Raw genomic sequence first — 12,590 nt, forward strand, 5'->3', positions numbered from 1 at the left:
AAACAAGATTCTGCTACTACTGTACTACTGTCTTGCATACACTCCATTGGCTTCCTGTGAAAGCGAAAATCGACTACAAGGTGGCCACACTTTGTCTTGAGTGTATCTGTAATAAATAAATGCCCTTGTACCTTAGCGAAACTGAATGTCCCCCAGAGAGCCCTGCGCTCAATGGACTCAACGCTTCTAGTGGTGTCACGTTTCTCCCTCAAAAGCTACGGTCTGCGGGCTTTTTCAGTTCACGGACCAAAGGTTTGGAACTCACTCCCCATTGATCTCAGACAGACAACACGCTATACTACTTTCAAGAAGAACATTACGACCTATTGTTTAAAACTCTTTTAGATTAGTTTGTCATTTTAGCTCTCGTGTTTATGTTTGTAATGTTATCACAGCGCCTTGAGCCTACATTTTGTTTGTTAACAGCGCTTTATAAATAAAATTATTATTATCATTATTATTATCATTAGATTACGAAGCTTAAGGTTAAGTGCAGTATTTCACATGATTAGATATGCAACCTGAATATTTTGCCAAATGTAATGCAGACAAAGTCATTTGTGGACCAGTGGGGGGAGGGGGTTTCTAGGAGGGGGTATCTAGGAGTTGGTTTTCCGTGCTGCCTTCAGGCGCTCAGTAAATACAACTCTGCCCGAGTCGGGTGTCGAACCTCGAGCCCCCTTCATAGGTAGCCAAGCCAAGCCAAGTTCAAGCGCACTTGGCCTCTCGACCCCTGTTTTCGGCAAGGTCCATTCTATCAGTCTAATCCAGTGTTTCCCAAACTGAATCGGTGTTCCACGAACTACTGGAATAATGAACTAGTATGCCATATAGTGATTAGCTTCTCTAAAAAAAAAATAAGCAAAGTGTTCCGCGAAATACTCCGAAAGTGCAAAGTGTTCCGTTAAGAAAAAATATTTGGGAATCACTGGTCTAAACTAATTGTCCCAAGACCTTAGTAAGGGCTCTCTAGCTCTCTTTCAGAAACCACCCGCTGCCAGCTGCTTTTCTCGATTTCATTGAGGGCAAATCAGCGTCGGATTTGATCTTCATGCAGCGCTTCTGGGTGGCACCTCTGTTATCAAATATACAAACACATGTTAAAACATGGTGTCAGAAGATTAAGGAAGAGTGCGCATTTAGAGTGCAGTGTTTAACGTGGCTACCAGAGCCAGATGTCGCCAACACAAAGACTTTAAAAATATTTTCTTTCACCATTAGCGGTCAAACATTTGAAAAAGTGCTGCATACAAATAAATCTTTTAATTGGGTAACGAAACGAAAGTCTTTTTTTGTATTTTGTTTTTCTTCCCTTAGGACCACTGCTTAAAGAGATATAAAGATGAAAAAAACATGAAAATCTATTTTAAAAAATATTTGTTTAAAAAGCTTATATCTTATCTTATCTTATATAATACAGACGTTACTTCAAAAAAGAAGATGATTACGTCCTACGCGTCATGCATTTAGTCATGCATATTAACCAATGACTTAAATTCTGCCAAGTCACTGGTTTTCCTGGCTAGCTCAGGCAACCCGTTCCATGCTCTAATAGCACTAGGGAAGAAGTAGTATTTGTACAAATTTGTCCTAGCATATGGGACGAGGAATGTGCCTTCATCTTTGTGTCTTTCAGAGTATTTTATTAAATTTTGTTTTTGTATTTGAAGATTATGGTTTAGTGTTTTATGTATAATTGCTACTTTACTTGTGAGTCTTCTATTGTGAAGGCTTTCTAAATTTTAATTATATAAATTTAGAAATTTCTAAATTTATATAACTAGCTTGGATCATTCATGTAATTAAATTTGTAATAGATCCAAAATAATTGATACTTTTAAGTATGTTTTAAGTATGTTTTAAGTATGTTTTAAGTATGTTTTAGGTTTTTTTCTTTTTTTGCCCATATTCTTACTAGCAGCGCCTCAGAGTTTCTATAATATATTTTTAGATTCATGTTTATTTTAATGTTTAAAAGAATTCAACACTTTAAATGTATTGTTACGATTCTCTCCCTAATCAGGCCTTCTGTAAACACTGCTAAACACACAACAAGACAACAAGAGCTCCAAATAATCTGGTACTTTAATAATGGTCAAATCAAACAGCCAATGCGACAAAATTGGCAACACAATCAACTACTACAAAGTTAGACTGGACATCACTGTACTAAACTCATAAACTCTACTGTCTCTTCCTGGACTCGTACGTTTCACTGGAGGACTGCACCAGGACCACCTTCATGGCTGACAATCCTGGTCTCAACGCTCTCCGGTCTTGAACTGCAGCTTTCCTACACACTGTGTCTCTGGTCTGCGCAGGCTTATGATCAGATGACCATAACATGGGCACTATTCACGTGCTAAGTTCATGCCAGTACTGTCCCTTGCCTTTTAATATAGCACAATAAACTGTATTACTGGCCTGTGTCAAATATGTCAGCTGATTACACACAGTTAACCCTTTTGCGTTGCGAATAGGGTTATAACAGTATATTAACCTTAAGTTCATAGCTCTAGAACAATAAATGCCTTATATGAAATCTGGATCCGATAGGAACAAGTCTGAAATTTTAGAATGGAAACTCCCAAGTGAAATCTTACCAAAAATGTTCAACCGTCTCTCGAATGAGCTCAGATGGGCTCCTTCAGTCGCGAAGAAGCGACAATGGATCATCTCATGGAAATGAGATGAATGCCTGAGCATTAGCTGTGGTCGGAAGATGTCGCCCACACATCAGTTCCCCCCTCTCCACGCAGATGAAGTATCCAAAGGAACGGCAGCGCCGATACAGTTTGGGGCGTCGAAGGTTCTGCCAGGGTGAAGCACTGGGTGCTGCTAACTAACGTAGGATCGCCAGCTCCTGATTATCCCCCCAGATTGACTCCCGAAGCCACTTCACTATATTCAAGAAGAACATGAAAAAACTACCTGTTCAAAACTTGCTTAGATTTTGTACATTTTGTTTTACGCATGCTATGTTCCTGAAGCGTCTTGGTCCGACATTATTTTCGTTACAGTGTCGTATAAATGTAAATTATGTTGTTACTGTTATCTGTAAAGTGGAGCATCAGAAATAATTCTATGCACATTTTGTTGACCATGATATGGACGTTAATTTATATAATTTAAAGGTCATGATTTCAAGAAAGTAGATTAGTATAATCGGAATAGTAAATCCCTTACGATTATAAAATCAAAATTATTACATTATTACACGCAGTCACGGGTCATATTTCTTCTAATACGTATGATTGAAATAGTTGCTAGTACAGTTGCAATTGTATTTGTCTTTTCGTCTGCAGCTTTCAAAACGTGTGCCAACATCAACGATTGTCCACAGTATGCCAACTGTACCTCAGAACACAAGTGTGTGTGTAACAAAGGCTTTCAAGGGGATGGATTCACTTGCATAGGTACAGTGAGTTATACATTCAGAGTAAAATAAAGACATTTTTAAAAACGTTTCCGTAACGATAGACACTCCCTAAGCTGCCTCGTTCTACATAGCAAAACTGAAATTAACCTAAGTATTATTTAACAAGAAAGCCATCATAGTTTAGTTGAATTTGCAATAACAAAGTTGTCAATTCATCATTTATTAAAAAAAATATTTAGCAATAGTTAACACAATCGAAAGCCAGCAAACAGGGCCGAATTCAAGTATGTAGAGGCCCTGGGGCAGAAATTTTGTGGATTACTGTAAACTTTTTCAAAAGCTTTTATAAAAATTTACTTACTAATTTAAAAAAATGCTAATATCTAAAAGCAGTGGCGTCACTAGGGGGTTGCGAGGGGTGAGGTCCGCACCGGGTGACACCCGTTAAGAGGGTGACACCCAAGTAAAAAATGCACTTTGGGAATAACTGACAATTTAAAAAAATAAACGACAAGTGGCTAACTATTAGAACTTTTTATTCATAATTAATAAATAGATCTTTATATTTTTCTCATTTCGACTAAACATATTTGAAATTTTTTAATGAAGTTCTATTACTATGTTTAACTCTTTCTCTCCTAACTGACGATACCAGCGTTGATTCCACCAGAATGTGGTAAATAATTAAGGAGAGAAAGAGTTAAAACGTTCTATCTTTCTTAATATCACAAGGAAAACGTGAAATCTTACTTTCAGATGTTTACCATCTGCATGTTTGTATACGAAGACTGTTTTGATTTTAAAAAATGTTTTTAATCGAATCTATTGAATTTGTTGCTAGAACCTTAAAAGGATGTCAACCAATAGTCACTGTTGAACAAATGACAGCATTCTTCAGGCATAAAATATTATTGAAATCCCACATGTAATTAATGGCAATTATGTAGAATTGGAAAGTAAATAAGTGGCCATTGTGATTTCTGAAGATGATGATGCAATTACATTTTTTTCTGTAAAAGAAACTCTAGCAAAGATGAAGGAGATGTTAAAATGTGTCTGTCGAATGCTATGCTTGAATATTTTGGGGGATTTTTCTTCTTGGCGTTAGCCAATTTCACATTAATGAAGATTTGTCTACTCCCAACCATTAATGAAGATTTCTCTACCCCCAGACTTTAATGTGAAACTGTCTACCCCCAGACATTAATGTGAATCTGTCTACCCCCAGACATTAATGTGAATCTGTCTACCCCCCCCCCAGACATTAATGTGAATCTGTCTACCCCCCAGACATTAATGTGAATCTGTCTACCCCCAGACATTAATGTGAATCTGTCTACCCCCAGACATTAATGTGAAACTGTCTACCCCCAGACATTAATGTGAAACTGTCTACCCCCAGACATTCATGTGAATCTGTCTACCCCCAGACATTAATGTGAAACTGTCTACCCCCAGACATTCATGTGAAACTGTCTACCCCCAGACATTCATGTGAAACTGTCTACCCCCAGACATTAATGTGAATCTGTCTACCTCCAGACATAAATGTGAATCTGTCTACCCCCAGACATTCATGTGAATCTGTCTACCCCCAGACATTAATGGGAATCTGTCTACCCCCAGACATTAGTGAAGATTTCTCTACCCCCAGACATTGATGTGAATCTGTTTACCCCCCAGACATTAATGTGAATCTGTCTACCCCAAGACATTAATGTGAATCTGTCTACCCCCAGACATTAATGAAGATTTCTCTACCCCCAGACATTAATGAAGATTTCTCTACCCCCAGACATTAATGAAGATTTCTCTACCCCCAGACATTAATGAAGATTTCTCTACCCCCATACATTAATGAAGATTTCTCTACCCCCAGACATTAATGAAAATTTCTCTACCCCCAGACATTAATAAAAATTTCTCTACCCCTAGACATTAATGAAGATTTCTCTACCCCCAGACATTAATAAAGATTTCTCTACCCCCAGACATTAATGAAGATTTCTCTACCCCCAGACATTAATAAAAATTTCTCTACCCCTAGACATTAATGAAGATTTCTCTACCCCCAGACATTAATAAAGATTTCTCTACCCCCAGACATTAATGAAGATTTCTCTACCCCCAGACATTAATGAAGATTTTTCTACCCCCAGACATTAATAAAGATTTCTCTACCCCCAGACATTAATGAAAATTTCTCTACCCCCAGACATTAATGAAGATTTCTCTATCCCCAGACATTAATGAAGATTTCTCTACCCCCAGACTATAATGAAGATTTCACTACCCCCCAGACATTAATGAAGATTTTTCTATCCCCAGACATTAACGAATGTCCCAGCCCACTGTGTGACCCTAACGCTCTATGTTCTAACTCGCCTGGAAGTTTCAAGTGCATCTGTGACGCCAACAGACATTACGTCGGAGATGGTTTCACGTGTTCTTGTAAGTATAGCATAGTGAGTATTTCGCTGATACATTTCTCCGTATAAGTATTACTAAAGTAAGTACTTTGCTTTCTACCGTAACTTACCTCATTCTAACTCTCCAGTCAAATGTGGCAGCAACAACGACTGTGACGCCCCGAGAGCCATCTGCAACGACGTTAACGCTTGCGTCTGTATCAAGGGTTATCAAGGAGACGGCAGGCAGTGCACTGGTAATAGCCAAGATTTATAACTACATTGTTAACTCTTTCTGTCCTGTTTGACGATACCATCGTTGATTAGACCCCATTAAATTATTTTTTTGTTTTTTTATAAATTAATTTGTGTTATATAAAAATTCCCCTACAATTCTATACGAAATAAAATATTTTCTAATAACAAAGTTATAAACGTTAAATTATAACATGGAAGTGAACTGTAAATGAACAAAATGAATAATTTTGTCGGATCATGGAAAATAATAATGGAGAGAATGGGTTAATCATACTCCAGATATTTGTTTTAAATAGATTTGTTTATTTGTGTGTATATATTTTAGACTGGCTCCTAGCTTGAACTTCCCTGAAGTCGAAGCCGTGTAATAAATATTTACTGCTAAGTGTAAAGTAAATTTGGGGCGTTTATATTTTAAACGTTCATATGTTAAGTTGATGTTAATTTGATGTGAAACAAGTATTGTGCACACAAAGCTGTAATTTAAAGGGAACTTCTCATTAAAATAAACATCTCGATAAGTACACAAACTTAAAGGCCCTGCCTTCAAAGTCAATTAGTACCATGGGATTTTCTACCATGACGCTTAAGCCATTGGACCTCTTTGCAAAGATCGTGAGTACAATAGACTCCGCGCCACTAGACTTCAGTATAAGGTGTATAGATAATTGAATATCTTTAAGAGGAAATCTCAGCATTGAATGTCCCAACGCTGTGAAAGTGTCTTTCCTGAAAGTGTGGTTCCAGTAGAGTAGCATACCTACAACTATAATATTCTCCATTTATATATCTATATATATCTATATCTATATCTATATATATATATATATATGTATGTAGTATGTATATTCTGATGTATACAAATGTTAATTCAACGTTTTTTTTTTTATCCCAGACATTAACGAGTGTGCCAACAAAACATTGAACAATTGTAATGCTAATGCCAACTGTATCAACACAGTGGGTAGTTTCAAGTGTGAGTGTAAAAATGGTTATGTTGGGAACGGAGTGTCTAATTGTACTGGTAAGTTACAATCAGGGGACGATAGTACACTGCTTATATAGTATAGAAAGTATGCATACTTACAGATACTTATAGATAGATAGATAGATAGACAGACAGACGGACAGACAGACAGACAGACAGACAGACAGACAGACAGATAGATAGATAGATAGATAGATAGATAGATAGATAGATAGATAGATAGATGATATTAAATTATTTTTTTAGCTTTGCCCAAGAATTGTAAAGAAATCTCGAACTTTGTCAATGGTAATAAATATAGGATTGACCCAGACTTCACTGGACCTGCCAACGCTTTCACTGTAAGTACTCAACGTTTACCTTTAAATATTCATGCTCAGGCTTACTTGATAAAAAGTGCATATGTTTTTGTTATTAGTCAACTAAATTAATCAAAAGATAATCACAACTGGTTTATAAGCCAAGGACGTGGGCTTTCGGGCATCCAATTGGTTGAAATCAAAGCTTAGGTTGCCTCACTGGTCAATCTGGTGTACTGCCCGTGAGTGAAGAAATTTAAACTCCAAGTCTTTGATGCCTTAGTGACTTAGTGACCTTTGACATAGTCTATTGACGCAGTTTCCCTTTGTGAATATTTTTAAACCGAATCTTCATTTATTTAGTGAGGCTCCATGGCCGGGATGTTGGAAGCGCTTGATCAAACACTGGGAATAGTGGCGAGTGGCACAACTTGGCTTCCGAACTGAGTGATCCAGGGTTCGAATCTAAGTGAAAAAAAAAGGGAAATTAACTTGAATCAATACTTGACTTAAATTGGGGAAAGTAAAGGCGGTAGGTCGTTGTGCTGGCTACATGCCACAATCAATAAAAGTAGGTCATAGCAACAGATTACCTTTACATCAACTGCACTATGGATCGCAATGTACGAAAGGGTTGCTTTGCTTTTTACTTTAATGTAAATATTTAAGACGAACACTAAGATTAATTTACTGATCCAACTTTGTATTGTGTCATAAAAATACACCTACCCTAATAGTTTTATACTATAAAAGATGAGAATTTACTAAAGAGAAACAGACAACAAAACAGACGCAACAATACAGAGTTATTCACTGAGTGACTACATCACACAGACATCTTGGTCTTGTTCCCGTACCCACATCTAATAATGAAATAAAGTTCCCACTACAGCACTGCTGTATTCCGAATGCGTAGTCTTAATAATAATAATAATAATAATCTTTATTGTCCGTATGGAAATGTGTCTTACAATTTGTGCATTACACCAAACAAAAAACATAATAACTATAAGAAACCAAACTCACTCATAATTTTATTATATGTAGACAAATTTAATTGTTAAAGTCGTAAAATATTAGCTGTGAAACTATCTGGTCGAGTGGGATGCGCCTCTGGACTGTCGTTTGGTTGTCTCGATGGTCCCGGGTTCGGACCCTGCCTGCTTCCGCTCCCGTCGTCCTGCGAGAGGTTTGGGCTAGGATGTTATTATCTTCGAATCTGAAGGAATATCCACAACAAAATAAATTACTATTTTTAATTCATCTGTTCTCAATTAGTCTATATTTCATGTTATCAATTAGTAAATATGTCAGTTTTTATCAGCTAGTTTTATTTCATTTGTATTACATTGTGTTCATATGTCATAGATAAGTTTATAGTTCATATGACATCAACTAATTTGTAGTTCATATGACATTCTCTTGTTTGTAATTTACATGTTCGCAATTAGTCTATATTTCATATGCAATCTGCTAGCCGATTTTCATGCTATCAAACAATCTATATTTTATATGTAATATATTAGCCGATATTTCATGCTATCAAACAGTCTTTATTTCATCTGCAATCTACTGGCCGATATTTCATGCTATCAGTCTATATTTTATATGTTTTGAGCTAGTCTATATATCATATGTTACCATCAAACAGTCTATATTTCATAAATTTGTCCACTAGTTTCAAGTTAACACTTTATCTACCTTTCTTTGTTTCTCCAGGTTATCTGTGATAAAGTGAACGGAAATGTCGTCACCAAAGTCCCCGCCACCGGCCCTTTCCCTATGAATACACCCGATACTGCAGGAAACTTGACAATTCTTTATGAACCACAGCCTTCCGACATCAAACCTTTGCTAGAACTTTCAGTTTTCTGTTATCAAGACATTTCGTGAGTGAATTTGATCGTTAGCGATACACGAGCGTTGGGGTTTTGATAAAACGAATATATTGGATGATTTAATCATATTTTATTGCTTTTTTTATAACGCATCTTTCATGCTTATAATGCGCTATGGTCCTATCGCTTTTGCGGACCAGTGGGAGGATGAAGGTTTCCGTGCTGTCTTTAAGCGCTCAGCAAACACAACTCTGCTCGAGTCGGGATGTGAACTCGAGTCCTCTTATTAGATAGCCTGTAACGTCACTAAACAAATCGGACAGAAAGGCAAATACCAGCACAGTGCTGTGGAGCACTCAAGAGCAGGACAAGACACACAGAAAGTCTTTGGTCATCCAAACTGGTCCCCGGACGTCTTGACCAAATCTTGCTTCCGGAAAAGGATGGGCTTTAGGGTGAGAGAGTGAGGTCGACGTGTTGCGCGAATCCTCCTCACTTAAATCCAAATCCCAGCCCAAGTCACTTGTCATCCCCCCCCCCCCCCCCAAATATAAATATATATATTGTTACGATTCTCTCCAAATCAGGCCTTCTGTAAACACTGCTAAACACAACACAACACATCAACACATCAAGAACTTGACAACAAGGCTCCAAATAATCTGGTACTTTAATAATGGTCAATTAAAACAGCCAATATGACACAACTGGCAACACAATAAACTACTACTACCGTACTGAACTCTAATGTCTCTATTTCTTCCTGGACTCGTACATAACACTTGAGGACTCCACCAGGACCGACTTCATGGCTGACTAATAGTCCCTGTCTCAACGCTCTCCGGTCTTGAACTGCCGCTTTCCTGCACACTGTGTCTCCGGTCTGCGCAGGCTTATCATCAGATGACCATAACACGGGCGCTATTCACGTGCAAAGTTCATGCCAGTACTATCCCTTGCCTTTCAATATAGCACGACGATAAACTGTATTACTGGCCTGTGTCACATTTACTATTAGATGGCCAAGACGTAGCCGTAGTCAAGCGGTTTTGACCTATCAGTCACAGATCCCACTTTAAATCATTTGTATCTAAGCTCTCAATTACTACAACTCAACTCCAGCTCAATCACAACATCAAAAGCAATCCTAGTCTAAAGAACATTTTCTATTAGCAATTTTTTTAATTTTTTTTTTTTAAAGATTTTCATATATGGCGACAAATCTCTATGGCTTCCTTCAGTCGGGAAACGACTAGAGATTAATTATCTCATGGAAATGAGATGAATGCCTGGGCATAAGCTGTGGTCAAGACGATGTCGCCCACACATCAGTTCCCCAATCTCCACGCAGCTGATGTATCTAAAAGAACGGCAGTGCCGATACAGTTCGGAGACAGAGGCGTCGCAGGCTCTGCCAGGGTGTAGCACTGGGTGCTAAAAACACTGCCCTATGGTCACCATGATTAGGTATAGCTGCAAGGCAGCAAAGGTTTGAGTTCAGTGTTTTCTAGCACTGCAGAATCAAATTTTATACGCTCTTCTGTTTGTAGTCTGTGTATAGTTGGCAATTTTGAAGTTCAATTCAGTGTCCTTGACCTTTTTTTGTTTATCGTGAAAATTGTCAATATTTCACTTTTTTGTATACAGAAATGTTTATTTAGTTGATTATTATGAAATAAAACCTATTTTCTCAGGTTCACGTGCAGTGCTAGATACTCTCTCCTTCCCGGCATGCAGTGGACCGATGCTTATGGAAATATTTACAACAATTGGGGCAGTACTTTTAATGGCCAAGTAAGTCAAGATACTTACTCTCTGAAGTAGTATTTTCGTTAAAGGAGGGGAGCCATCGGAAAAGCTGCGCTCGATGTGGCAAAATATGTAGGTCACAGCTGGGGCTGCGTAGCCTCGGCGAATACAGCATTCTTCGTTAATCTTGGGACTCGAAGACAAACCTTATTATTATTATTAGTTAAGATGTTGTATTTCTTACCACAGTTTTATATGTGTCGTTGAAGTATTAAACTAGTAGAGCAGGCCCGTCGTCACGGTTGGGGGGGGGGGTGCTCTAGACCGAGTCCCCAACAGAATGGGGCTCCTTCACGTTTTTTTTTTGTATAAGTTTTTTAAAGGTTTTGGCTGGGGGGGGGGAAGAAGGGAGAGGAGTTTTCTGTGGCTAAACTATTTCTAGCTAGATAGTATATGGAGTATATCTGAGTTAGAGATTTAAATTCCTTTTGACTTTCTCTTGTTACTGTTATAAGGGTTTAGGAGTGTACATTGATAAAATACTGTGTTGAGCCTCTCACTAGAGGAATATTACTGTTTTCAAGCAAAACAAATTTTTATGTCATTGTAATGTGTCGGTGTTCATTATAACATGAGTGATGTGTCAGTGTTCATTATAACATTAGTTGTGTGTCTGTGTTCACTATAATATTAGTGATGTGCCTGTGTTCATTATTAAATTAATGGGGTGTCTGTGTTTAATGTATTATTAGTGATGTGCCTCTGTTCATTATATCATTAGTGATGTGTCTGTGTTCATTTTATCATTAGTGATGTGCCTGTGTTCATTATATCATTAGTGATGTGCCTGTGTTCATTATATCATTAGTGATGTGCCTGTGTTCATTATAACATTAGTGATGTGCCTGTGTTCATTATATCATTAGTGATGTGCCTGTGTTCATTATATCATGTGTGATGTGCCTGTGTTCACTATAACATTAGTGATGTGCCTGTGTTCATTATATCATTAGTGATGTACCTGTGTTCACTATAACATTAGTGATGTGCCTGTGTTCATTATATCATTAGTGATGTGCCTGTGTTCACTATAACATTAGTGATGTGCCTGTGTTCACTATAACATTAGTGATGTGCCTGTGTATTCATTACAACATGAGTGATGTGCCTGTGTTCATTACAACGTTAGTGATGTGCCTGTGTTCACTATAACATGAGGGATTGTCTCTCTACTTGTAGTGTGCTTGTGGTGAACTGGGCATGTGTACAATGCCGGACTCAGCTTGCAACTGTGACGGGAACCAAACCAGCACCGACGTGGACTCTGGCCGTATTGTGGAGAAATCTAAGCTCCCAGTGACCAGTCTCATCTTTAGCAACGCCTTCACTTCCAGGGGCCGCGTTGACATTCAGCCATTGATCTGCGCAGACAAACCCGTGGGTAAGACTTCTGATAAGATAAGATGAATTAAAATACGAAAGATAAGATACGCTCCACTGAAGTATGGTGAAGTTTGAGAAAATCTGTGGTTATCTTCAAAAAAAGAAGACGGCTATGTATTAAACAGAAAAGTCCTACTTAATAAATGTAGTGGAGTGGATACCTTTTTAGGAAACACCGGCCACCCCGATATCCACGTGACCCTTCCCCCTAGATGGCACCTTGTGTCC

At 37.9% G+C, this 12,590-nt stretch overlaps 1 protein-coding gene across 2 annotated transcripts in view; it reads left to right on the plus strand.

The window, feature by feature from the left end:
* Nucleotides 1–12,590, plus strand: part of LOC106052747 (uncharacterized) — a 99,742-nt gene that overhangs the window by 24,566 nt on the left and 62,586 nt on the right. For both annotated transcript variants that reach the window (XM_056003903.1, XM_056003902.1), the window contains exons 4-11: nucleotides 3,306–3,416; nucleotides 5,708–5,830; nucleotides 5,937–6,044; nucleotides 6,941–7,069; nucleotides 7,280–7,374; nucleotides 9,052–9,221; nucleotides 10,865–10,964; nucleotides 12,159–12,360. In XM_056003903.1, coding sequence (XP_055859878.1) covers nucleotides 3,306–3,416; nucleotides 5,708–5,830; nucleotides 5,937–6,044; nucleotides 6,941–7,069; nucleotides 7,280–7,374; nucleotides 9,052–9,221; nucleotides 10,865–10,964; nucleotides 12,159–12,360 — 1,038 coding nt within the window. The remainder of the gene's footprint in view (nucleotides 1–3,305; nucleotides 3,417–5,707; nucleotides 5,831–5,936; nucleotides 6,045–6,940; nucleotides 7,070–7,279; nucleotides 7,375–9,051; nucleotides 9,222–10,864; nucleotides 10,965–12,158; nucleotides 12,361–12,590) is intronic.

The sequence above is a fragment of the Biomphalaria glabrata genome, chromosome 11 (genome assembly GCF_947242115.1).
Source record: "Biomphalaria glabrata chromosome 11, xgBioGlab47.1, whole genome shotgun sequence".
NCBI lineage: Eukaryota > Metazoa > Mollusca > Gastropoda > Planorbidae > Biomphalaria > Biomphalaria glabrata.